This window comes from Corylus avellana, chromosome ca7 (genome assembly GCF_901000735.1).
Source record: "Corylus avellana chromosome ca7, CavTom2PMs-1.0".
Classification (NCBI taxonomy): Eukaryota; Viridiplantae; Streptophyta; class Magnoliopsida; order Fagales; family Betulaceae; genus Corylus; species Corylus avellana.
Genome location: NC_081547.1, coordinates 6,049,772 through 6,074,067, shown reverse-complemented (window position 1 = coordinate 6,074,067; position 24,296 = coordinate 6,049,772). Strand labels below are relative to the sequence as shown.

At 36.3% G+C, this 24,296-nt stretch overlaps 4 protein-coding genes and 1 non-coding gene across 6 annotated transcripts; 3 read left to right on the top strand and 2 right to left on the bottom strand.

Annotated features, from left to right (window-relative positions):
* Positions 1 to 5,612: 5,612 nt before the first annotated feature.
* Positions 5,613 to 8,545, top strand: LOC132187615 (transcription factor MTB1). The gene has a single exon (XM_059601982.1). It carries the CDS (start codon positions 6,251 to 6,253, stop codon positions 8,084 to 8,086), a length of 1,836 nt encoding a protein of 611 aa, XP_059457965.1. The 5' UTR covers positions 5,613 to 6,250; the 3' UTR covers positions 8,087 to 8,545.
* Positions 8,546 to 11,213: 2,668 nt separating this feature from the next.
* Positions 11,214 to 16,138, top strand: LOC132188802 (protein DEFECTIVE IN MERISTEM SILENCING 3-like). 2 transcript variants are annotated; one of them, XM_059603354.1, is made up of 6 exons: positions 11,214 to 11,327; positions 12,868 to 12,973; positions 13,145 to 13,379; positions 14,641 to 14,832; positions 14,914 to 15,234; positions 15,603 to 16,138. In XM_059603354.1, exons 1-6 carry the CDS (start codon positions 11,307 to 11,309, stop codon positions 15,775 to 15,777), a joined length of 1,050 nt encoding a protein of 349 aa, XP_059459337.1. In that variant the 5' UTR covers positions 11,214 to 11,306; the 3' UTR covers positions 15,778 to 16,138. The 2 variants fall into 2 exon arrangements, with proteins under 2 accessions (XP_059459337.1, XP_059459336.1); XM_059603353.1 differs by having other exon boundaries at positions 12,856 to 12,973.
* Positions 16,139 to 16,591: 453 nt separating this feature from the next.
* LOC132187185 (uncharacterized) lies at positions 16,592 to 19,439 on the bottom strand. Its single transcript, XM_059601406.1, has 4 exons — positions 18,855 to 19,439; positions 18,444 to 18,549; positions 18,180 to 18,270; positions 16,592 to 17,841 (listed from the first exon to the last, which is right to left on the bottom strand). Exons 1-4 carry the CDS (start codon positions 19,194 to 19,196, stop codon positions 16,926 to 16,928), a joined length of 1,455 nt encoding a protein of 484 aa, XP_059457389.1. The 5' UTR covers positions 19,197 to 19,439; the 3' UTR covers positions 16,592 to 16,925.
* Positions 19,393 to 19,464, bottom strand: TRNAQ-CUG (transfer RNA glutamine (anticodon CUG)). Its single transcript has one exon. It is a non-coding gene; the product is annotated as a tRNA-Gln (tRNA).
* A 2,408-nt stretch (positions 19,465 to 21,872) lies between these two features.
* On the top strand, positions 21,873 to 24,145 carry LOC132187184 (cytochrome P450 703A2). The gene is made up of 2 exons (XM_059601405.1): positions 21,873 to 22,796; positions 23,507 to 24,145. The coding sequence occupies exons 1-2, from the start codon at positions 21,873 to 21,875 to the stop codon at positions 24,143 to 24,145; spliced, it is 1,563 nt and encodes a 520-aa protein (XP_059457388.1).
* The last annotated feature ends 151 nt before the right edge of the window (positions 24,146 to 24,296 follow it).

Below are 24,296 nucleotides of genomic sequence, written 5' to 3'. Positions count from 1 at the left end.
ACAAAATTTCGGGTGCTGGTTCTTTGGAAGAGACTGAAAAGAAATTAACAACCGTTTTCTTAATCATCAGTTTAATGCAAATGCATGTGATCGATATCAATCACAACACAATTAAACATCACTCACTGACCGACAAAAACAAAAAAAGTTAAAAAAGTTATTCATGAAAGACCATTGACTCCTTGAGGTAATCGGTATATCAAATGCATGTAAAAGGTCAAATGATGATGATGAGTGTAAATTAACACTAGGGTCAGAGCCTAAGATATCTAATTAAGACCAATGCCTCTTAGGTATATATGGAAGAAAATATCAAAGACAGATTGGTTGTTTATTTTTGTGAGGAACCTTTAAAAGAAACAAACAAATTTTTGATAAATCTACATGTTCCTCTAAAACATCATAAGAAAAACCTTAGTCACGTCTTTGAAACAATCAATGTGGATCAAACAAATTTACAATGCTTTTTTAATTTTAAATATTAATTGCATTCCACTAATATATATGTTTCCTTAATATGTTAATTATTTACGTGACTTCATAAAAGTTAAATAGGAATTATGATCTCATGCATGCAACAATTGGAAGCAGAAAGAATCAAGGTAATATTTTTTTTTATAAAAATAGTAGCTGGATTTCACGTGTAAGTTAATTATAAACAATATTGTAGCCTAATTAAATTATTGTCATTAGATCAATAGCTTGAATATGTCACTATGTACGTAAACTGCAAAATTAAAGAATATAGAGGGCTGCTAAGCATCTCAAAACTTTTTTTCCAAATAATTTGAATCCCACATTCATTTGAGAAAAAAAAAATATATATAAAACTATTTATTTATTAAATGGACTAGATCATTTGAGAAAAGGAATTTAGGAAAAAGTGTCGAAATGTCTAGTATTATCCTATAGAGCAGTGATATACATCACATGAGTGTACATGAACAGTTATGCACGCCCGTGTTTAATTTTTATTTTTTTAATTTTTAATTTTTATAATTAAACTATTAAAATATAATATTTTAATTATATTTTATAATTAAATCACACGGGCGTGCATGACTGTTCATGCACGCCTGTGTGATGTATATCACTGCCCTATCCTATATGTAGACGTAGTAAAATAGCTAGAATTGATAATCTAAGGCTATTTTTTTAAAAAAAAATATATATATTTTTTCGTGAAAATAATTGGCAAACCAAAAACATTATTGGTCTTTAATTTTCATAAAATTATTATTATTATTATTTATAAAAAATAGACCATAAATTATTTTTGAGCTTTTCCTCAAATCATCAGAGTTTGTCGAACCTAATTACAAATTTAAAAGAAGTCAGCGACTAGCGACTAGTGACTAACGACTAGCGACTTTGTTTTGCGGTTACTCATTTTTCGTACCATAATTAATCAATGGAGGGAGAGACCATAATTAAAAACCTATGGCTGTTGCACTCAAGCACCCTATCAGTCTCTAAAAGGAGATTTAATTAGGGTTTGACACTAGTGAATTTTTTTTTAAAAAAAAAGTGATGTTCTTTTTTCAGGTCAAAATCAACTTATATTGGAAGTTTTACCACATGAAAAGAGCTTGAAAATGGACAGTTTTTTTCAGGACGCCTGAATTAAGACTTGGCCAAATTCAATGTACCGACCATGTGAAGCAAAGTAGCAAAATCTAGGGTAGGACACAGTACTACGCACTTTCGCACACACTACACACTACGCACATTCTACACGTGCAACACCCTCCAATTATAGGATTCCTGTGACAAAAGCAAATTTCGATGGTGTAAGGATTAAGGATAGAAAAGTTAAGTTGGGTGGAATTGTTATCATCTTCCGTGATGGCGAAGCCCAAGTTTCTGTGGCCATGTAAATCAAATGTGGTCCTTTCTTTGAAAAAAAAAAAAAAAACTCACGAGTTAAAAGCTATGCAAGGAGAAGGAGAAGAAATATAAAAACTACGTCGCTTTGAATAACGGGCCAATGAGATGATGGCCCATTGAGTCAATGCCGTAGATCGATTCAGTGCCTTTCATTCTTCAACATCTATTTTAGTATTTGTTGACTTGCTTGCCAGTGAGGGTTTGAAAATGGTTTATGAGTCTTTCTCTTCTCATGTTTTTAGGCTTTGCTTCCTATACCACTTTTTGCGGCCCTATCAAAAAAGATTGAGTTAATTTTTTACCCATCTTCTAATCAAAATGCTAATAAGTACTACGACATCAAATCATTCAACAAAAATCTTTTGGAATTATCTGAGAAAAGATTAAGAGCATAAAGTCTCTTATCTATGATAAAATATAACTAAATACTATGAAATTAAAAAGTCATAAATATAATCAAATCATATCTTTGATATCAGATTCTATTAACTCATGTATAACTTCAGTTATGAGACACATTTAATATGAACATACTAAATCTAAGACATAAAAATTCTCAAAACTTATTTTTTGGCGTGAAAAATAATCCTCCAACTCAACGAAAATAAAATGAAGGTGTAGTTATTAGTGCCACACTACACGAAACCAGCAAGTTGCATCATAACCAACTAAAAAATCTGAGGAAATGAAAAAAAAAAAAAGTGAGAAAGAAGGCAATGCCACGTCAGGCAATAGAAAAATAGGGACACACGCCAAACACGTTACAGGAAATATTTAAAAGCAGAATATTAAATGTAGATCACGTGCTTCATCACACATCCCTAGGTTCACGTTCACATGCTGTTCACGAGCTTCCTCACTGTTTTTTAGTGCTCTCTCAGTCTCTCTCTCTCGGGCGAGTTTCTTATCGGTTTAATTTGTTAGATGTAATCGAGGATCCATGACATCTCGACACGTTTTAATAGGCCCACATGCCTTAAACACGTGGCGCTTGCTTGCAGTGCCAAACGTGTTTCTTCTGCAATGGGGATGATGGAGCCGCCCAAAACGCGTGATGTTCGACCGGTGTGCGTGATGTATGAATAATAATAATAATAATAATAATAATTAACGCTTGACTTGTATTTTTTGGTAATTTCCGATTTACTCTCTCTTCCTCATCCTACTACTTTCCATAATTTTACATAGATATAAATATTATTATTATTATTTAAAAATTGTTAATTATGAATTCACCCCAACTTTTAAAAAAAGAGTGAAAATGAGGCCACACATCTTTGGGTTGGAATCACTTTCAACTTTTTTGTTGCCTTTGATTCTACTCAATTAAGGGCCACCAACTGCTTTACAATTACAGCCCCAAGTAGTTTTATAATCTTTATTAAGCTTCAAACCTCAAACTTATCAGATTTCTTTCTTTTTCCCTTTAACTTTTTTGATTTCCTAGGATTTCTTTTTGTTGTAACTTTCAAAATGATGATACCTAAGAAGAATAAATCATAAACCAATGGTCGATAGGATCGTTTGGTTGTATCTCTTTTCTTCTCTTAAGGTTTTGGACCCACGCGGTCAACCTCGTTTTATTTTGCCTACAATAAACCTTACAAATGTTCCACACAAACACAGCACTTGCACTTGATTGAGAGAGAGAGGATAAATTATGACGAATCTAAAGACTAAGAAAATGAATTAAAAAATAAGCAATAAGAAAGCATGAATGAAACTTATTGATAGGGATATTCATAGATCTTCTTTGTGAGGGGATTAAGTTTTTTTATTTTTTATTTTTTTAGAAAACAATTTTCACGTAGGATGATGAGTATTGGGACAAGAGTTACAATAATTCAAGAGACAAATAACTCATGAGTTTAGAGTTACAAGAAATCAAGAAACAAGAGTTACAGATGATAAATTAATTTTATTGTTGTTAATGTAAAAGTATAAAGTATAACGTTCATACTCTTTCTCTATAAATAAATTAACTTTATTCATCCTCCGAAGCTTCGACGAATACTCCATCATTCGTAAAATCGATTTTCGACGGAATGAAAAAGACATATATGGTAGAATCGTAGGATCTACGTGTCACTAGCTGAAGCCTATAGACTGGTTGTTTCACAAGAAGCAGTTGTCGCAGAGTTTATTTATTTTCCAGTTTAGCCATTTTGATGTTGCACCTTTTGATTTTATGTTATGTAACATTTATTTATTTATTATTATTCCGGCCCATGTGGTCAATTTCAGGCTAACAATTGGCTCTATTCCGGCCCTAATAGTTGATCATGGCCAAAAAGTTGCTGATGTTCAAGTACAGCCATAGTAGTTGATGTCGGCCAAGAGTCACCGAAGTCCATGTTTCGGTCATAGCAGTTGATGTTATAATTCAAGCCATATAAGCCATTTCTCGCCCAAACCTCAATATACGTGATCTACCATTAGGTTTGCGAAGGCTTATTGAGACAAGAGTTACAATAACTCAAGAGACAAAGAACTCGAGAGTTAAGAGTTACAATAAATCAATAGACTATAGTTACAATAAATCAAGAGACAAGAATTATAAATGATAAATTAACTTTATTGTTGTTAATGTAAAAGTATAAAACACTTGTAAAGTTCATACTTTTTATATATAAATAGAATATTGTACGCAATTAAATATATCAAGGAAAAATTTAGTTATAAAAAAAAGTTTTGATGTGTAGACGTATGCAATTGGCCGAACAACTTTAATTCACTTGAGTTTTTTTTTTTTTTTTTTTTTTAAAAAAAAATTTAATTCTCATCTCTCTTCCCTAAACCGTAAGTTCTAATAAGGAGAACACCAAAAGTGGAAGTCAAAATTTCAATGAAACGGTCAACATTTTGGAAAGTTAAGTGAGTACTATAGTTTTGAATATTGAAAGATGGACAGTCAAAACATTTCTCTTGAATGATTTCGTGGAAAAAGAAAATAATTGTACCTTCGTTACCTAACTTTGGATCTTTGTTTAATTTGATATCAATGTGTAATATATATATATATATATATATATATGAAAGTAAGAAAAAAATCTTTGGAAAATTTTAGAATTCCATAACTTTTAAAAATATAATTTGAGGAAACAGTACTCTGGCTCTGCGTTTTATTCCGAAAGAAAAGAAACAAAGTGGGAAAAATAAGAATAACCATGTCACATGTTGTACATTCCACTTACTTTTTCCTGTATGGCTCAGAAAAAAAAGAGTCACATGTTATACATGTGCACCGAGTTATCGTGTCCCTTTCTTTATTGAAAGAAATAATTATTGCCAACCTCTTCTTGGCAAGAGAATTACCAAATTTTTTTTATCTCCATTTGTTGGAACTTTTAGAAAAAGTGTTACATAGGAAATAAAAATAAAAGTAATTTTAAGTGTTTAGTAAATATTTTTTTATTTTAAATTATCTGTTAATATTTGTTATTTTAAAAGTAGAAAAAAAAAATAATAATTATCAAGCAAAGCCTTTTATGTCCTTTTCTGTCCAAGAAAAAAAAAACATAAAGAAGAAATTATTATGAAGCAAAGGCATTTATTATCAAGGAGATAAACAGTAGAAAAAAAGTAACATGAAATAATCATCTGCGACTGCGAGTAGTATATCAGGTGTTTCGCCTGTTTCCCACTGTGTCGCTCAGCAGCAAACAAACAAACCAACACAAAAAAAAATTGTTGCCGACTACTTCTCAACCTCCAACGAATTAACCATAGTTAATTTCCAACGCCAAAACCTTGTTAACCATGGTTATATCTTTTATGAAAGTTTAAGATTTATCAAAGAAATTAAAAATGAAAAACCCCATTTGTTCCCCTCCTCCCAGTCTGACCTTCACTTTGCTAGAAAGAGAAGAGAGAAAGAGAAGGCGTTCGCTCTCGTTATTGTTTGTGAACTAACTGCCTGTTTGTTTTCCTGGAAGAATTTTATATCCCCAATTGAACTTTCACTTACCCGGGAATCTTTACACTGAGACTATTATTTACTCTGCTGTCTTAACCAACCGCCGCTTCATGATCCCATTTCTCTAGCCAAAACTGGTGTGTATTATCTTTCTCAATTCCTCTATTGTTGTTGTTTTTTCTTGCTCAATTTTGGTTTCTTTCTTTTCCTGGGTTTTCTTTGTACTTAAAGATTTAGAGCTTGTGAGATCTGAATTTGTAGCTATGGTTTAAGAAAATGATGTGGGGTTTGTTGTTTTTGGTCTATTGTAACGTATTGGATTTGAGCTTAGTGCTAGAAAAGCAGGGATTTTTCATTGCTTAAAGGGTTTTGGGGACCGAGATTTGATCTGGGTATTGAAAATTAGAGATTTTTTATTGTGGGTAATTTATTTTTGGGGGTTGAGAGATGAAGATTGAGGCGGGTTTGGGTGGTGCGGTGTGGAATGATGAGGAGAAGACCATGGTTGCGGCGGTTCTGGGGACTCGGGCTTTCGATTACTTGCTATCGAGCTCGGTTCCAAATGAAAATTTGTTAATGGCTGTGGGAAGTGATGAGCATTTGCAAAACACGCTTTCGGATCTCGTGGAGAGCCCGAACGCCTCGAACTTTAGCTGGAATTATGCAATCTTTTGGCAACTTTCAAGGTCCAAGTCAGGGGATTGGGTTTTGGGGTGGGGGGATGGGTCTTGTAGGGAGCCTAAGGAGGGGGAGGAGCCTGAAGCTATGCGAATTCTTAATCTTCGCCTGGGGGATGAGACTCAGCAGAAGATGAGGAAAAGGGTGCTTCAGAAGCTGCACAAATTGTTTGGGGGATCGGATGAGGATAATTATGCCTTAGGATTGGACCGGGTTACCGATACGGAGATGTTCTTTCTTGCATCGATGTATTTCTCATTCCCTCGAGGCGAGGGCGGTCCAGGAAAGTGCTTTGCGTCCGGGAAGCATGTGTGGCTCCCGGATGCTCTGAAATCGCAGTCTGATTATTGTGTCCGGTCGTTCCTTGCAAAATCTGCTGGAATCCAGACCATTGTTTTAGTCACAACTGATGTGGGTGTGGTTGAGTTGGGTTCAGTAAGATCTGTGGGTGAAAATTTAGAATTGTTGCAGTCAATAAGATCATCATTTTCGGCACATCCCTCACTAACAAAGGTTAAGCTAGTGCCAGCATTGCCGGTGGTGAGTGAGAAGAAAGATGAAAATGCCCCTATTGTGAATTTGGGGATGGTGGATAGAGTGGAAGGAATTCCAAAGATCTTTGGGCAGGATTTGAACTCGGGTAACTTGATTCGTCCTCCTTACCGGGAGAAACTTGCTGTTAGAAAGATGGAAGAGAGGCCATGGGAAGTCTATCCTAATAGGAGTAAGATTGCATACCCCAGCCCACGAAATGGTCTCCATAGCTCAAGTTGGGGACAGATTCATGGTGGGAAACAAGGGAGTCCATCAGAAATTTATTGTTCGCAGACCCCAAATAACTTACAGGAGCGTGTTAATGGGGTTATGGAAGAATATCGGCTAAACCACTACCAGCCACAAAAGCAGGTGCAAATGCAAATTGATTTTTCAGGGGCCACCTCAAGGCCTTCTGTGATGTCCCGGCCGTTTAGTGCTGAATCTGAGCACTCAGATGTCGAAGCCTCGTGCAAGGAAGAGCGAGCAGGTGCAGCGGAGGAACGGAGACCCAGGAAACGAGGCAGAAAACCTGCAAATGGAAGAGAAGAACCGCTCAATCATGTGGAGGCGGAGAGGCAGCGGCGGGAGAAGCTTAATCAACGGTTCTATGCATTACGAGCTGTTGTGCCCAATATATCCAAGATGGACAAAGCCTCCTTGTTGGGAGATGCCATTGCTTACATCAATGAGCTTCAGGCAAAGCTCAAGGTCATGGAAGTAGAGAGGGAAAGATTTGGGAGCACTTCAAGAGATGCATCAACTTTGGAGGGTAACTCGAACACTGAAAACCTATATCGACCTCCTAATGTTGATATTCAAGCTGCCCATGATGAGGTTATTGTAAGGGTGAGCTGCCCTTTAGATTCACACCCTGCATCAAGAGTCATCCAAGCATTCAAAGATGCACAAGTTACTGTTGTAGAGTCGAAAATCGCCGCAGCAAATGACACTGTGTTTCATACATTTGTAATCAAGTCTCAAGGATCTGAGCAATTGACAAAGGAAAAGTTGATTGCAGCATTTTCTCGGGAATCCAACTCCTTACAGCCATTGTCTTCAGTTGGGTAGTATGAGAATCAGATTTAGTGTAGTCCATAGGTAATACGTAGTGGAGAACCAGATTAAAAGCTTTCTTTTACAGGTTTTGATATACAGCAGTGGATCCTATAAGGGAATGCAGTGCCGGCTAAAGTAGAACAATTACTACTTCTTGACTAAGTAGGGCAGCAAATTTTCTGTGATTGTTTATAGTATACATATTCTGTTATAAGGGAAGTATTCTTGCTAGGTGAATCAAATTTGTCAGTTAAAATGACTGTATTATTGTTGGTTATTAGTATCAGACAATTTTGTTCTTTTTTTTTTTTTTTTTTTTTAATTTTATCATTTTTATGCCAGTTTCTCAAAGTTTTAGTTATTTACCTAGTTCTTTGTGAATCAGCATGTTACTTGTAAACCCACTGCTGCTTGTGCCCTCTGAGGGATCAAAGTTTTATGAGATATATGAATTTGATGCATAATGAGTTATTTGTTTTGGCATTTATTTTCTGTGCTCTTATTTATTGTCTCCTTTGTCCTTTGCAAGCTATGTGATGGTCTACTTTTGGTTCCCAATTTTGCAAGGCAGTTTACTTCTTCTGTAATGACATTAATAGCAATGTCTGGACTCTGGTTAAATGTATCATCAGACAATTATTTTGTTTAGTGTGTCGTCAATAAATCTATGCTTCAATTAATCACTTTTATGAGATAAGAATTTTAGTTGAATAGCTTTTGCTTGCCATATCCGAGTTCTGTTTTCATGGGAATGCGGTTTTGTAGTTATTTCCCTTACTGAAAGGGAAAGATAAAAAAAAGGGGGGGTTTCCAGTGCATTATCCAATAATTACCTTCATAATAATCATATTCTAATTTTGCTTTGTGCATAAAGCAAACATGTTCTGTTCCTCTTATTATTGCCTAGAATTGCAGCCGTTTCTTGTCAATCTAGCTGTCAGCATGCTTGTAATGTGGGCAAGAAATTGGAGTCTTGACCATGGCAATGTAAGAATTACCTTCCCATGGAATGGGGGCACTTCCTATTTTGGTCTCAACTTCTTTTTTTTTTTTTTGTTCCTAAAAAAGTGATTAACTCGACACGCATTAAACAAAACACGCTCATGCTGAACTGATACCTTCTATATCAAGGGAAACAAACAAACAAACGATGGAAACTGGAAATTGGCATATCCTTGGAATGTTTCCTTTCCCTGTGTTGTCTTAACAACCAAATGGAGTGCTTTTGTGTAGATGCACATGCTACATGAAAATGATGAAAGAATAGATCCTCTTCTCAAATCTTAGGCCATCCTTTTAATATTTTCTCCTTTCCATAAAGGGATTTGAGGTATCTCCAACCTTGACAAAAAAAAAAAAAAAAAAACAACAACAACAACAACAACTTGGGTGCAAGTAATAAGTATATTGAACATACGATGTTGTGGTCCAATGGTATCAGCGTCGCACCATGAGGGCTGTTTAATTCTTTCATGTGGCCTACGTCTTTTCCACCATTGAATTTTGCGAGTGACAAAAATCATGTGGTGCATGTGTTGCCTTTTAAAGTAAAAGTAAGTGCTTTGAAAAACTGAGCCGAAAAAGTATGACAAATATCACTGAGCAAGCCCGTGTCAAATTCGCGTACACGTAGAACTTTTTTTTTTTTTTTTTTTTTTTTGACATGTGGCGTGTGGTTCAATTTCAAAGCATCTTCAATAGACCAAAGATTTTTTCTTCTGCTCTCAACACTGGCCCGCCACCGCATAGTATTTTGACATGTGAACCAGCTTTTGATTTTCTAAATAAGCCAAAATTTTTTTACGCGTTTTTTCTTTTTCTTTTTTCCTTTTAATAGGAAGGACATAGGAGAACCTTCTGATCGCAAGATATATATGGGTGTGTTTGCCTATAGGTGGGTGGGTATGTTGAGTGGTCAGCATGAAACCCATTGTAAATTAAATCAAATCATAGTAGATCTGTATATGTGGGCAGATTTGTCACGGCTGACACGTGATCATGTGGATTAAATCGAAACCTTGACCATTCCGGTCTAATCAAGACCAAGCTACAATATGCTGTCAGTCAGCATGCTTTCGGCACGAATATTTGACTTTTTTTTCTTTGCTTTTTTTGTTTTTTGTTTTTCTTTTTTCCTGTTGGTTAAGGAAGTAACAGCCAAACACGAAACACCTAAATAAATTAAAAAAAAAAAAAATTCTTTTATATCAACCAGCACTCAAAGCAAATGTTCCACGTCCATATTTACAACAAAGTCAGAATTTGTTCACACTTTATACATAAACGCCAACATTTTATTAGCGGTCGAGGAAGGAAGACGTCCTTCCTCAAGCACTTTTCGCAAATTTCAAAATCCTCTTCTTTCTTTTTATAAATAAATGGGAGTGGCACATGCCATGCTTGCATTCACACTAATTAAATCATATGAATCCTAAATATGCATTGTGATTTGTGATCATGAAATATATTTTATTTAATAAGTTTGGATGAGTATTAATTGGTTGGGGATAAAGTTTTTTTTCAAATTAGTTTGGAGGAATTTTTTTTAATTTAGTTTATAAAAGTGACATGTATCCCTTGAACATGTGAGATGTACATATTTTTTTAATAGCAGAGACAAAATTGAAATAATTTTTATTAAAAATTCACGTGCATATCATATGTTATTAAAAAAATGGATATGATCACTTTTATAGATTAGGTTGAAGAAAATTTTTTTAACCCAGTTTAAAAAAAAAAACTTTGCCAATTGATGAAAATATTCTTTCTATTAAAGAAAAAAAATAATTGGTGGTGATAACAAAAATAAAATAAAATAAAGAAAAATAGAAAGAACTTGGAACAGAAAGTAACAAGAAAGAGGAGTATTCTCAAATTAAAGTAATTTTTTTTAAAAAAATTAATATTAAATTTTAATTTATTATTAATTTTAAAAATCACACAAGAAAAATTATATTCGTTCTCGCTGACTCATTCAACAGTGAAGACGGCAAGATTTCAAACGAGCGCGTGGGCCACACTTTCTAGTAAAGGAGAAAAAAGGGGATTATGGAAATTGGGACACGTGGACATGCAATTGAATTGCAGATGGTTTATTGCCATTACAAAATGACAACGGAGTTCCACAAATTGACGCAAATGCCACTCCGTTTTGAATTTCAACCCTCGATCTTCAAAGCTGAGTGAGGAGTGAAAGACAGCGACTCTCTTTTGAGTCATCTTCTTCTCAGCCATGCATCAGCCTAACCGACAGGTTCGATCTCTGCTCTCTATATCTCTCGTATTTACAACATTACCACTCACTTCTCTTTTACCGCTTGTAATTGTCTGATTCAAATATAACGAACATTCTTGTTACTTAGGGCGCGTTTGGTTTATGGGAGTTTTCCATTTCTTCTTCTTCTTCTCCTCTCTCTCCCTCTCTCTCTTTAGAATCTTGGAGATTTTGAGTGATCTTCATTGCTCAAAGAACAATTAGAAACCGACTGTAAAATGAACTACCCAAATTTAACCTAATTACATGGCCCAATGAATGTGAGTTTGAAGGAAAATAAAGGGAGGGAAACTGACTGTATATAAGCTTTTTGACCATTCCCCCATGGCTATGGTTTTTAAAGCCTCTTGCATGGAAAATTTAGCTGCATTTTCCACGTTTTAAGTACAAGCTTATACTATCTCATAGCTTTTTCTGCCATGGTTCTGTGAATCAAACACTCTAGGCCATTGGAAATTAATTAGATTTCAGTTTTTTAAGTGCTAAGTTTGTCAGATAGGAGTGTATATATTCTAAGGTTTAATTTTGGTTTCTGTAGCGCTAAATTGGAAATGAATTTTTGAAGTTTTTATTATTCACGAATATTGATTTAAGTTAATAAAAAATGACGAATTTACTCATTTAATTAATATTCTAATATTCCGAACTAAAAATTCTAACCGAGAGTAAAGGAAAACCGTGAAGTCAATGCTCAAATGACGAATTTACTCATTTAATTAATATATTTTTTTTATCCTGAATTGTTTAGCTGAATGCTTATCCTGAATAAATTTCTTAATTAGGACCACAGTTCTTATTAGCCAGTATGCCAATCTTATTAATTTGACACCTATAGACAGTCATTTTGACCCTTGTGCCTTGAGCAAATCACCTGTGTGAAGTCTTCCGAAAAGGTATAGAGAGAGTCCTATCAGATACTCTTAAGTGCCATAGAAGAAATTCTTGTGAAGGGAAATCCTCAAAGAAAAAAGAAAAAGGAAAGAAACCTGGATGTGCTTTTATCTATGCCAAATGCGCTGTCTCTCCACAATAACATGCCTTCTCAGTTTTGTAGGATGGGTTCTACTATAATGATGTAATAGTGGAGGATGACCTTTAAAAAATTTGTCCTTTCGCTTTTAGTTTTGTATATGTCATCTTACTTTCCTTTCTATTTAGTGGTGTTTTGGGGATTTTCTTTTTCCCGTTTTATTTTGGAGTGGGGTGGTGGAAGAGAATAGTCTTAGGAAGATTTTCTTCTTCCTATTGCTTATTTGCATATATAACAGATTTACGTCTTACTCTTATAGCATTTTAGTTTCCATGATGTGTATATAATGTGTATCATAGACTCTAGCTTTTAGGGATTTTTTGTGGCAAGTTTCATAGCTATTGACTGTATGCCAAATTGGATACATGTTCATAAACTTAGAATTTTATGTAAGTTGCGAAATCTGCTCTGACTTAACTGAGCAGCGTTATACCAAAATCTACGCTCAAGGACAATTTTCTTATTGGTTCATTTCAGCATACTTTTCAGGATAATTCAGAGAGCTTGGAGAAAAAAGACAAGCAGCATGAAGATAATCTTAAATTTCTGAAGACTCAGATAAACCAGTTAGATGAATCTATACGTGATTTACAAGGTATATTCTATCTTTTGGGTTGGGGGGAGGGGTATTTATGCATATCAAGCTTAAGTACAAGGGTTGTTCCATGCTGACTTTCTAGTACAGTAGGTTTTCTTTTTTTGATTTCAGTTAAAGCTCTAGTTATATAATACTGTGAAATCTTTTCTGTGCTGACATAGATTTTAGTGAGTCTTGGAAGGTATCATTGTTCAGCAAATGTGGCTGAAACAGCTAATGATAATTCTTCTCACACTGAGGAGGAAACAATGGGACAGATATTGCAGCAAGAAAACTCTGCAGCTGGTGTATTTTGCTGGTTGAAAGCTAATCATTTAAGTCAGGCATTGGATTTGCCATTAACCAAGGATGTTCTGGGTGTTGTAGCTAATCTTGCCAGAGTTGATGATGATAACCTTAGTAGGTCAGCAGTTTTCATCCTTCACACCTTTCCTATGTCACCCAACAATTGAAAGCAACAGCTAGTCAGACTATGTTTACTCAGATCATTTTTTCTTCTGATAATGAAATTTGTTTTTCTTGGCGATCAACCAAAGCTCTAAGATTTCTGAAATAGCTATGGTTATGAGGAACTTAGTTGTTTTTCATTTCACTCTTGGTTCTGCTACTGCCATTGATCCTGTAGTTCATATCATTTTCACAAACAACTCTAAAATCTTGGTTTTGTTACTAACAACCCCAAAGTTCATGATCAGATGGACATCTGGACTCATTATGGGGTTCTACTAGATACTAAGAGCATGTTTGGTTGGGCATTTCAAAAGGTGTTTTCACTTTTTAAACGCTAAAAACACTTTTAAGATATAATTATTCAAACAAGTTTTCAGGTGTGGCCCCCACAGAAACACTTTTTAGTTTTCATTTTCAAAACACAACACATAAAACACTTTTTAGAAAACAAAATATAAATACTTCTAGAAAATTTACTCACGTTTGTAGAAAAATGTTTTGAAAATGCTTGCTCATTTTTTCAAAAACAAGTGCAAAACATCTTTGAAAATATGGTTCAATCTTTCATGCTAACTAACAAGTGGAGGCTGACCTCTTTTGAAAAAAAGAAAAGAAAAGCAGAGACTGGCCTCTAAGGGTGGAGGCTGCCTCTTCACTGGAGGTGAGGGAGGTGGGTGCCCCCTAAGAGGGCAGCCACCCACACTGATAGAGGGGGTGGCTCACGGCCATTCCCATTGTCATAGGGGTTGCTCATGGCCACCCCCACCAACAGAGGAGTGACTTGCGACCACTCCTCACCACCCATGATTTGTTTTTTGATTTTTTTTTTTTTGTTCCTTTTTCAGAAATGAGTATAATTGTAATTTTCCATGGGCTCCGTAAAAAACAATTGATGGAATCTGTACAGAATTGTATTCAATGATCAATTTAATAATGGGGAACAACGCAATGAGTTAAAAGATAAAAATTAAAACCCAGGAAGCAATTTGATAAAGACATTGAAATTCAGGAAGTGGTTCAGTAATTTCCCCTTTTAGTTTTGGAAAAACACAATACAAAAACACCTTTAGAAACTTATCCAAATGCATTTCAAAAGATTATCCGCAATTCTGATTTAATTTAAACTGGGATGGTCATAGAATAGTTTTCAGAGATGGCAAATAAAAAGACTGATACATGGAAATTTTTAATCTAATCCTACATGTTGGTCACAGGCTTCTCTCAGAGTACTTGGGATTAGAGACTATGCTTGCAATAGTTTCCAAGACATTTGAAGGTGTTAAGGCTTTGGAGAAGTATGATGGGGAAGGCATAGTAAATAGCAGAACCGGTCTACATTTGCTTGGATCTTCTATTGGGAAAAGAATAAATGGCCGGTTCCTTGTCATTTGTCTTGAAGATTTAAGGCAAGAGTACCCTACCTTTGCCCTGTTTTTGTTCAAGTAATTATTTGTTATGTAAAGACTCTAACTAGTGTTTTTTCTCAGACCATATGCTGGTGGATTTGTGGCTGATGACCAGCAAAGGAAACTTGATCTTCCAAAGCCAAAATTACAGAATGGGGAGTGTCCGCCTGGCTTTCTTGATTATGCAGTGAACATGATCAATTTGGATAGGAGAAATTTATCTTGTCTTACTGCCAGTGGACATGGTTTGAGAGAGACATTATTCTATGGCCTCTTCTCTCGCCTGCAAATATACAGAACCAGAAGCGAGATGCTACTTGCTCTCACATGCATAACTGACGGAGCACTGTCTTTAGATGGTGGGATGATTAAGAAACCTGGTGTATTTGACCTTGGCAGTCGGTTAGTATCAGATTTAGACAACATGAATTATATCGTACATTCACGGCATCTTTTATAGATTGATGTTTCTTTCTTAACCTGTGTGTCTCTGTATGAAACTATTTTGTAATTCTTGAGAATTGCTATGTGGCAATCCAATATAGACCATTGATTTTTAACCTAGACGCTTACAGCTCAAATACAGTTTATTGGATTTGAAGATTTGCATGAACGACTTTGTGCCATCAGATTTATATCCTTCTATCCTTTGTATATTATATGCAGGCCCCTCCTTTTCAGAATATAAATAAGAATTATTCCCTTGTTATTGATATCTGATGTCATTGTAGCAATTAAAGCATGATAATGAATATCTTTTCTGCTTTTAGGAAAGATGTAGAGGTAAAATTTCCCGTAGCCTCTGGAAAGTCGAATGCACCAGTGACCTACATCCAAACTGAAGATATGATCAAGAAGCTGGAATGGGAAAGATCTAAATTTGTAGAGGATATGCAAAGAGAACAACAATTATTGGACCATGCCAACTTCACAAGACATGCTTAAAAATTTTCGGACAGGAAGCTTAGCAGATGTGATGATGTACTGCCTTCCAGGCCATCTTAGCAAAGTATAATGAAGTCATGTGACTGGCCTCTATTATTGCAGTAGTTTTGTTTGTTGTCTAGTGGGAATGTACTATAACCTCTTATGACCAAAACTTTAGCCAGCCTTTCTCAACCTTGAAGGTTTGGAAATTACAACATTATTCAGGCTGAGGAATTTTAAGGAATTTTATGTGGCTTGATTAACATCGTGTAATTTTGTGACTTTGTCGTTGAATAGAACACAGAAGACCGGGTTTGTATTATTCACGATGGTATTTACTTTTATCTAGCAATTGATGTGCAAAATCTTTAACTCTGCACGACTGCATATGCTTGCTTAGTATTTTTACAAATTGATTGCATTAACTCTTGTTATCCATGACTTTACGTGACAAGGAAACTCATATTTTTAGCATTATTCGTCAGGTTGGATTTACTGTTCCTCTTCATTCTGTTAAGAGGTCACCATGTTGGGTTGTGAAACAATTTTTATCAAGCACCATAACTCATGTTAATGTCTTGAAGTTTATTATAAGTATTAGTTTCTTCAGCACTTCATACTCTTGTTTTGTTCCTCCTTTGAAGGCTGCAACTGCAGCTACATATTCATTTCAGACAACACATTTACCTTCTGTTTTGTGTTTTCAATCTTTCTTTTTGAAGGCCTTGCTCAATGCATTCGTTTAAGCTGCATCGTCTTTATGAACAAATTCTAGAACTTTCATATCTCATGTTGGCTTGTAAAAGATTCAGACAGGTCAGACTTGTATACGTTGAGGGAAAAAGGGGGAAACAAAGTGGGGGAGGGGAAGCATATTATTTACTGATCACAATGCCATATACAGTCAAAAAGAAAGTATCCTCTAATAGAGGGTTTTGCTGGGTATGAGAAGGCTTGAGCTAGCCCAGTCTTCAGTTTGTCCAGACCAAATCTTGACGAATTGAACATGTTGTCACTGCAATTGAGATGGATGGTGACCATGGCAATCAGCCAATCAGCTACTTCACGATTCCCTTAACCTCTTCAACTACAGGCAAAGATCTCACTACAATTGAGTTGGGTGGTATCCATGTCAATCAGCTACTTCATTTGTTTCCTTAGCCATGTTAAACCTCTGTAACTGCAGGCATAGATCCATTGTCCACATATCTGTTTTCATTATTTTCCTTGACAAACTTCCCACGACAGTTGCGCGAAATATGCCCTTTCTTGCCACAATTGTGGCAGATTTTGGGCCTTCCATCCATCTCTGATTCTCGTCTATTCCATCGCATGCCCGGTGGCTTCAGATCTCTGGTCTGTGGTCTAAATTTCCGGACGTCGTGATCGCCCAACAGATTAGAAGATTCTCTTTGCTTCTCTTGGCTGCGACACTCTTCCTCGATCCTCAAATGATCCATCAACTTCCTGAAAGGTAGATACTCCTCACGCATCAACTTGATGCAGAAGTCCTTCCAAGATGGTGGAAGTTTGGAAATGATGACACTGACATGAAAGTTCTCATCAATCGACATTCCGGCCGCAACAATAGCGTCTGCAATGTTGTTGAATTCTTGGACTTGTTCAACTACAGGTCTTTCTTCAACCATCTGGAATTCAATGTAATTCTTCACTTGAGATCTCTTTGTTCCAAACTCCTCAAAAAGATAAACTAATTTCAGCTCTTCCCACAGTTCTTTAGCACTCCCAGCTCTTTTAGAGTATTGGTAAAAGAGAGGGTCAGACAGAGAGCTCAAGATGTTGCAACGGCAAATACAGTCATCATTCACCCACTTTAGCTCATCATGTTTGGCTCGAGCAATTTCTTCGGTAGTTGCTTCCGGGCCTAAAGAAACACTTGGGCATGGGTCAGTAAGTACATATCCAATCTTTGATTGCTTTAAGAAAATTTCCATTTGCTGTGCCCAGCAATGGTAATTCTTCCCATAAAAACGGTGGGTGGCAATAGCAACAACTTCTTGGGAAGCAAGATCACTCACTGAATCACATACATCTTCAGTTTGTTTACCATCAAGGTGGGATCTACATTTTATTCAGTAAATATTTCAAATCAGTAAATCTTTCAGCTACATACTCTTAACCATCAAGAAAAGGTTTTAATGCATGACATATTATAAGTAGCGAGTACAAATAATACTATTTGCTTGGAAAATTATTTTGATAAGTAATTCAATCCCGTTAAAAAAAAGAGCAGAGTGGCACAACCCTAGTACACATATGAACGGACCTTAATCCTAATTTATGCAAGCGTGTAGCTTCTCTATCTAATATAAGCGAAATTTCAGTGAGTTTTATTCATAATGTAGATTCAAAAGACCATGTCAAAGCTAGCTTTTCAAACTCCAACAAAGTAATCTCACCTTAACTTCAGTTCCATCTTACTGACGGCTTCCTCTATAGCAGGGACACTCTTCCTGAAGGCCGACCATTGTTCAGTTGACAAACTAATTCCTGAAATGCAACAATACAGACAAGAATAGAGAAAGCAGGCAAGTAATGTTAAACCCAAAGTACAATTATATTGAATCGAACAAATCAACAAGCAAAGACTATAAAGCAAAACGTACACAAGAACTAAAGAGGAAAATGTGAAAAAAAAAAGAACAGTATGCATATATGTTCACCTTTGGCCGTAGGAATCTGCTTTCCATCCTTCTCATAGAATTCCCTAATTGAAACCAAAGTTTTCCCTCTGAAATCTTGAATTACCACCCTCCTCTTGTTTGAAAGCTGAATCAACCAACAACTATTTACTACTTTTATTTTTCCATTTTTCTAAAGCCCAAGATAATTAACAAAAAAAAAAAAAAAAAAGGATAATCTTCAAATTCACTTTTCCTTGTGTTAATTAAGGTCATTTCAGTGAGGTCCCCAAGAAAATGAGAAACCTTCGATTTAAAATCAATTCAGTTTTCCTTCCCTTTCCTCGGCTTTCTCAGCAACAAAGAGAAACTAGGGTTTTCGAACAACCCAATTTCCTATAACTTCAATTGTTTTTTTTTTTGGTCTCAAAGAGAGCGCTAGGGTTTGGTCACCTTGCAAACAACGCGGTCTCCGCCGTCATTCACCTCCTTCTTCAGCCTTGTGTCCTGCTCCTCCTCCTCCTCCTCCTGCACCACCTCTTTGGTCTCCTCGCGAACATTCGAATGGGCCTGCTTGCCGTCGCCTCCTCCTCCTTCTTCGTCCTCCATTGTCAAGAGCAGGAAATTCTCCACCACGCTCCGCACAAGTAACTTGCGCTGGGGTTCGAAGAGGTCTATCCCTAGTCGCTTCGAGGCCGCGAGTCGGACCTCGAACTCGGTCATCTCCTCCACGTTCGCTTTCCTCAGTATGTCTAGCACTGTTTCCTCGATTTTCCGTCGAGTTTCAGAGTCCATTTCCCTGCCGGAAAAAAAGTAAACGACTTTCTCGGAAATTTTTTGTTTTCCAGGAATGTTAGATAGTGTTTTGCCTCGTGGCAACGACAAATATGGGACAGTTTGAACTGAAGTATGTGTTTCATAGTTCAGATTCCAGAGTTTCGGACTTGAGGCTTGACAAATTAGCGGTCGGGAAATTTAGGCGCAAAAAGATAGGTTCCACCGAGACTTGAACTCGGGTTACTGGATTCAGAGTCCAATGTCCTGACCACTAGACCATGGAACCGTTGTATGACCTGTATGCCGGCTATTTTAACTTAACCTAGCTCAATGGGGGTATTTGAAATGTAAGACCATAAAGTTAATATTCATTTAAATAGGTTTATTTACCAGCTCTAAAGTGTTATGTGAGAGTCATATCTTTGAAAAGAAAACTAAAATATATTACACTATGAAATTTATTATTTATGATGTTGTAACCTCATATGTGAAATTAGATATTTTCATTTATGCTTTGTTATTTGAAAGTCATATGTTACATGCGTGCAGGATGAGTGGGGTGTTCAAATGGTTATAATCGTCAGTTATTAGTTATAACCGTAACTGCAACTGACTTTGTCGGTTATTGGTTATTTTATAACTGGCGGTTATCGGTTATTCAATTCAATAACCGATTGGTTATAACCGTTTTTTTTTTTTAAATGGGCATTTGGGCTTTTTAAGTGTTTTGGGCCTTTAATTTGTAATTTTTGGTCTTATTTTAAGGATTTTGGGACAAAAATTCCAAAAAAGATGAAAAAAAATGGCCCAATAAATTGTAGCCCAAAAACATGGCTAAAAAAACATAGCCTAAATCCATTAATCCAAATTCAAATGAAAAAAATTAAAAAGACAAAAAAGACAACAAGTCTGGAGGAGTAATGCTATAAGTCTTCTTAGAGTCATCCCAAATGTGATGTGATTTATTAACTTTTGATCTATTGATGATTTTAAAAGCCACATCACATTTTGGATGGCTCCAGGAGGACTCTAGGAAGACTTATAGTATCACTCAGTTTGGATATTACAAAATCTGGAAAACCAACAATTGACAAATCCCAAATCTGGATATTACAAAATCTGGAAAAAATAAATTCTCAAATCTGGAGAAGTAGAGCAGTAAAGTTAGTAAACGGCCAACAACTCAACAAGTCCGGATGTTTTGATTAATAGTTTATTAATATAAATATTTATATTATTATACATATATATAGTCAGTTATCAGTTATAACCGCCTTTTCCTAACCCCTAAAACCGCGAATTGCAACCGACTTAGTCTATTAGCGGTTTTTAATAACCAACTATGAAATTGGTTAGCGGTTATCAGTTATCGGTTATCGGTTGGCAGGTCAGTTATAATGAACAACCCTAAGGATCACCACTAACACCACCAAAAAGGGTGGTTTTACAGAATGCTGAGCGGGTTTGGGTTTATTAAAAAAAAAAAATTACTATAAAAGATGAAATGATTTTGAGTATGAGATGGAGAAGAGAGGGGAAGAGCATTTGATCCTATAAGTTTTTTTATTTTTCCTTCAATTTCTAAACATATGAATTTGTTAATAAAAATTTGACTTGGAAATCAAATTCTAGTATTATTGACTTAGCAGTATTCATGTAAGATTCCACCTCAGTTTTGTAGAGGTATTGTAAATTTGTAATAAAGATGCACTAGTATATTTAGCATTTTCCTTAATTCACCGTCTCTTGGGCACGTTTGATACACTAGAACGATGATTTCTTAAGCATAGGAATGAGTATTATTAGGAATATAATAATTAAGCTGTAATAGAATGACCATTTCTATTATTTCGTTGGTGATAACACACAAATGATAAAATTTCCTCACTGTAACTATAGCTAAATCAAAATTTCAAACGTACCCTAGTTCTAAAAATGATTTTGCCAAAAAAAGCTTTCTTTTTTATTTTTTTGGGAAAAAAAAAAAGGTTAATTCCCTATGGTGGCCAAATACCCTAATCGAACGACCAAGTGTTGTGCTCTAGGTACCAATCACCCTCCACTCACGGAGAATGTATTTTTTTTAGAAAAAAAAAGAAAAAGAAAGGAAAATGCAATTCTTTTCAGGAAAAATAGCTATGTCTCTAATCTTTTAGAGGAATATTTATTTCTCATTTATGGAAATAGCTATTCGATCTATAGTAGTGATTTGCAACCAAATAATAAAATAACTATTATAGTCACTCCCGATCCATTCCTGGTCCATTTCTACCTACTAAAAGTAACCTTAGTTGTCTTAATAAATGAATCAATTTGAGCAGCCTGTATAGTTATAATATCTTTACCTAACTAGGGGCCATGCATGTTGTACTCTTCAATCTACCATGAGTAGGAGGAGAAAGGCAAATTTCATTTCTTTAGAGTAGGAGTCCATATGTGACCATCACAAAGAGCATGTCTCATCGACCCAACAACCTACAGATGAAAGTCTTCATAATCAATTGTTTGATTCAACTATGTAGAATTGTAGATGTGTCACACCATTTACACAATTATGACCTTTTGCATGTAAAGATTATGATTAATAATAAAGCATTATTTATTTATGCAATAAGCAAGTATTTAAAGGTCTAAACAAACTTAAATTTTTAATGAAATTATGCAACAAAAAAGTCCAAAAAATTGGTACCATTCATGGATTTAGTCACATTTGCTTCAACCCTTCTTTGTGCAGCTCTCCTCGCCAAGATCATTTACCAGTGGCTCAATCGGAAGTCCTTAAATCAAACAAAAAGACTTCCTCCGGGGCCACCAAGGTGGCCGATATTTGGTAACCTTCTCCAGTTGACCCAACTCCCCCACAGGGACCTAGCTTCTCTGTGTGGCAAATATGGCTCCTTGGTCTACCTCCGCCTTGGCAGCGTTCATGCCATCACCACCACCGACCCTGATATCATAAGCGAAATTTTGGTTCGTCAAGACGATGTATTTGCCTCCAGGCCACGGACTCTCGCCGCCATTCATTTAGCCTATGGGTGCGGAGACGTGGCACTGGCCCCATTGGGGCCGCATTGGAAGCGGATGAGGAGAATCTGCATGGAGCACTTGTTGACGACAAAGCGACTCGAGTCATTTGCGAAGCACCGCGCCGAGGAAGCCCAACATCTTGTTCGAGACATTTGGGAGCGGGCTCGAACCGGAAAGGCGGTGAACTTGAGGGAAGTGTTGGGTGCATTCTCAATGAACAATGTGACGAGGATGTTGCTGGGGAAGCAATATTTTGGTGCTGAATCAGCTGGCCCTCAAGAGGCTATGGAGTTCATGGATATAACCCATGAGTTGTTTTGGCTTTTGGGCTTGATATACTTGGGTGATTATCTACCGTTTTGGAGGTGCGTGGACCCTTATGGGTGTGAAAAGAGGATGCGGGATGTGGAGAAGAGAGTGGATGATTTTCACATGAGGATCATTGAAGAACATAGGAGGGCAAGAGAGAGAAAGAGAAAGGAAAGTGCAGGTGATGATGAAGAATTGGATTTTGTTGATGTCCTACTATCTTTGCCTGGTGAAGACGGGAAAGAACACATGGATGATATAGAAATTAAAGCTCTAATCCAGGTGATATATATTTTTTAACTGTATGATTGCAGTATTCTGTCTATTTACTTTCCTTCAATTTTTTTGAATTACTTTGTTTTAGGATTACGATTCATAGGAATTACTTGTCTGAATTGCTAGCAATTAAACAAATAATTAATGTAAGAAAGCTCATATGTGACTCGAATAAGGATACACAACAATTACTTGTTTGAATTGTTAGCAATTTAAGCAGGTAATATAAGAAACCCTATATAGGACCATCCTACCGAAATAAATTTTGCATTGTCCAGTCATCTGCCCAGGCAAGTGGATCCTACATAGTCTCTTACATTACTTGCTAAAATTGCTAGAATTTAGACATGTAATTGTTATGGATCTAATTCTATCAGACCCACTTACCCAAATACTTTTTGGACTATCTAATCACCTTTTTAAATAGATAAATAACATATGAGATATCTCACCTTACCTATTCATGTTAGTAGCAATTTGGGAAATTGTCGTGGATCCTTCAATTTCTTTTAAGACAATACACATTCTTAATGCCACTCAACTAAGGGATAATTGTTGGTAGTATGATAAAATGATGGTGCTCATTAGGGGCGAACTTGATATTTTCCTCAAAAATTTTAAAAAATTAGAATTTTACATTCTAAATTGTAGTCCGTCCGGTGCTCATAAAACCTCAATGAAACACTAATTGACCAATTTGGTTTATGGCACTTTAGGACATGATAGCCGCTGCTACAGACACTTCAGCTGTGACCAATGAGTGGGCGATGGCCGAGGTGATCAAGCATCCACGTGTCCTTCGAAAGATCCAAGAAGAGCTTGATTCCGTCGTGGGACCCAACAGAATGGTCTCTGAATCTGATTTGGCCCATCTTAACTACTTGCGTTGCGTCGTACGTGAAACTTTCCGTATGCACCCAGCTGGGCCCTTTCTCATCCCACACGAATCTCTTTGCGCCACCACCATCAACGGCTATTACATCCCGGCCAAGACACGTGTCTTCATCAACACTCATGGGTTGGGTCGGAACACCAAGCTCTGGGACAACGTAGAGGAGTTTCGGCCTGAGAGGCACTGGTTGGTCGATGGGCGCCGAGTCGAGATTAGCCACGGAGCCGACTTCAAGATATTGCCATTTAGTGCTGGGAAGAGGAAGTGCCCTGGTGCACCGCTTGGAGTGACCATGGTTTTGATGGCTTTGGCTCGGCTCTTTCACTGCTTTGAATGGGCCCCACCGGAAGGGTTGAGGCCTGAAGATATAGATACAAGTGAGGTTTATGGGATGACCATGCCTAAGGCCCAACCCTTGATGGCCATTGCTGGACCACGGTTGGCGGGTCATATGTACCTTTGATTGATATAAAGCCATTCAAGTATCCAATTTTTCCAATTTTTGCTAATGGCTTTCATCTTTATTGTCGAAAAGAAATAAAAATATTATGGTTTTGAGATCAAAAGCTTTTTCTTAGTATGTTTGGTCCAAAAAAAATGCTCTCATCGGTTGT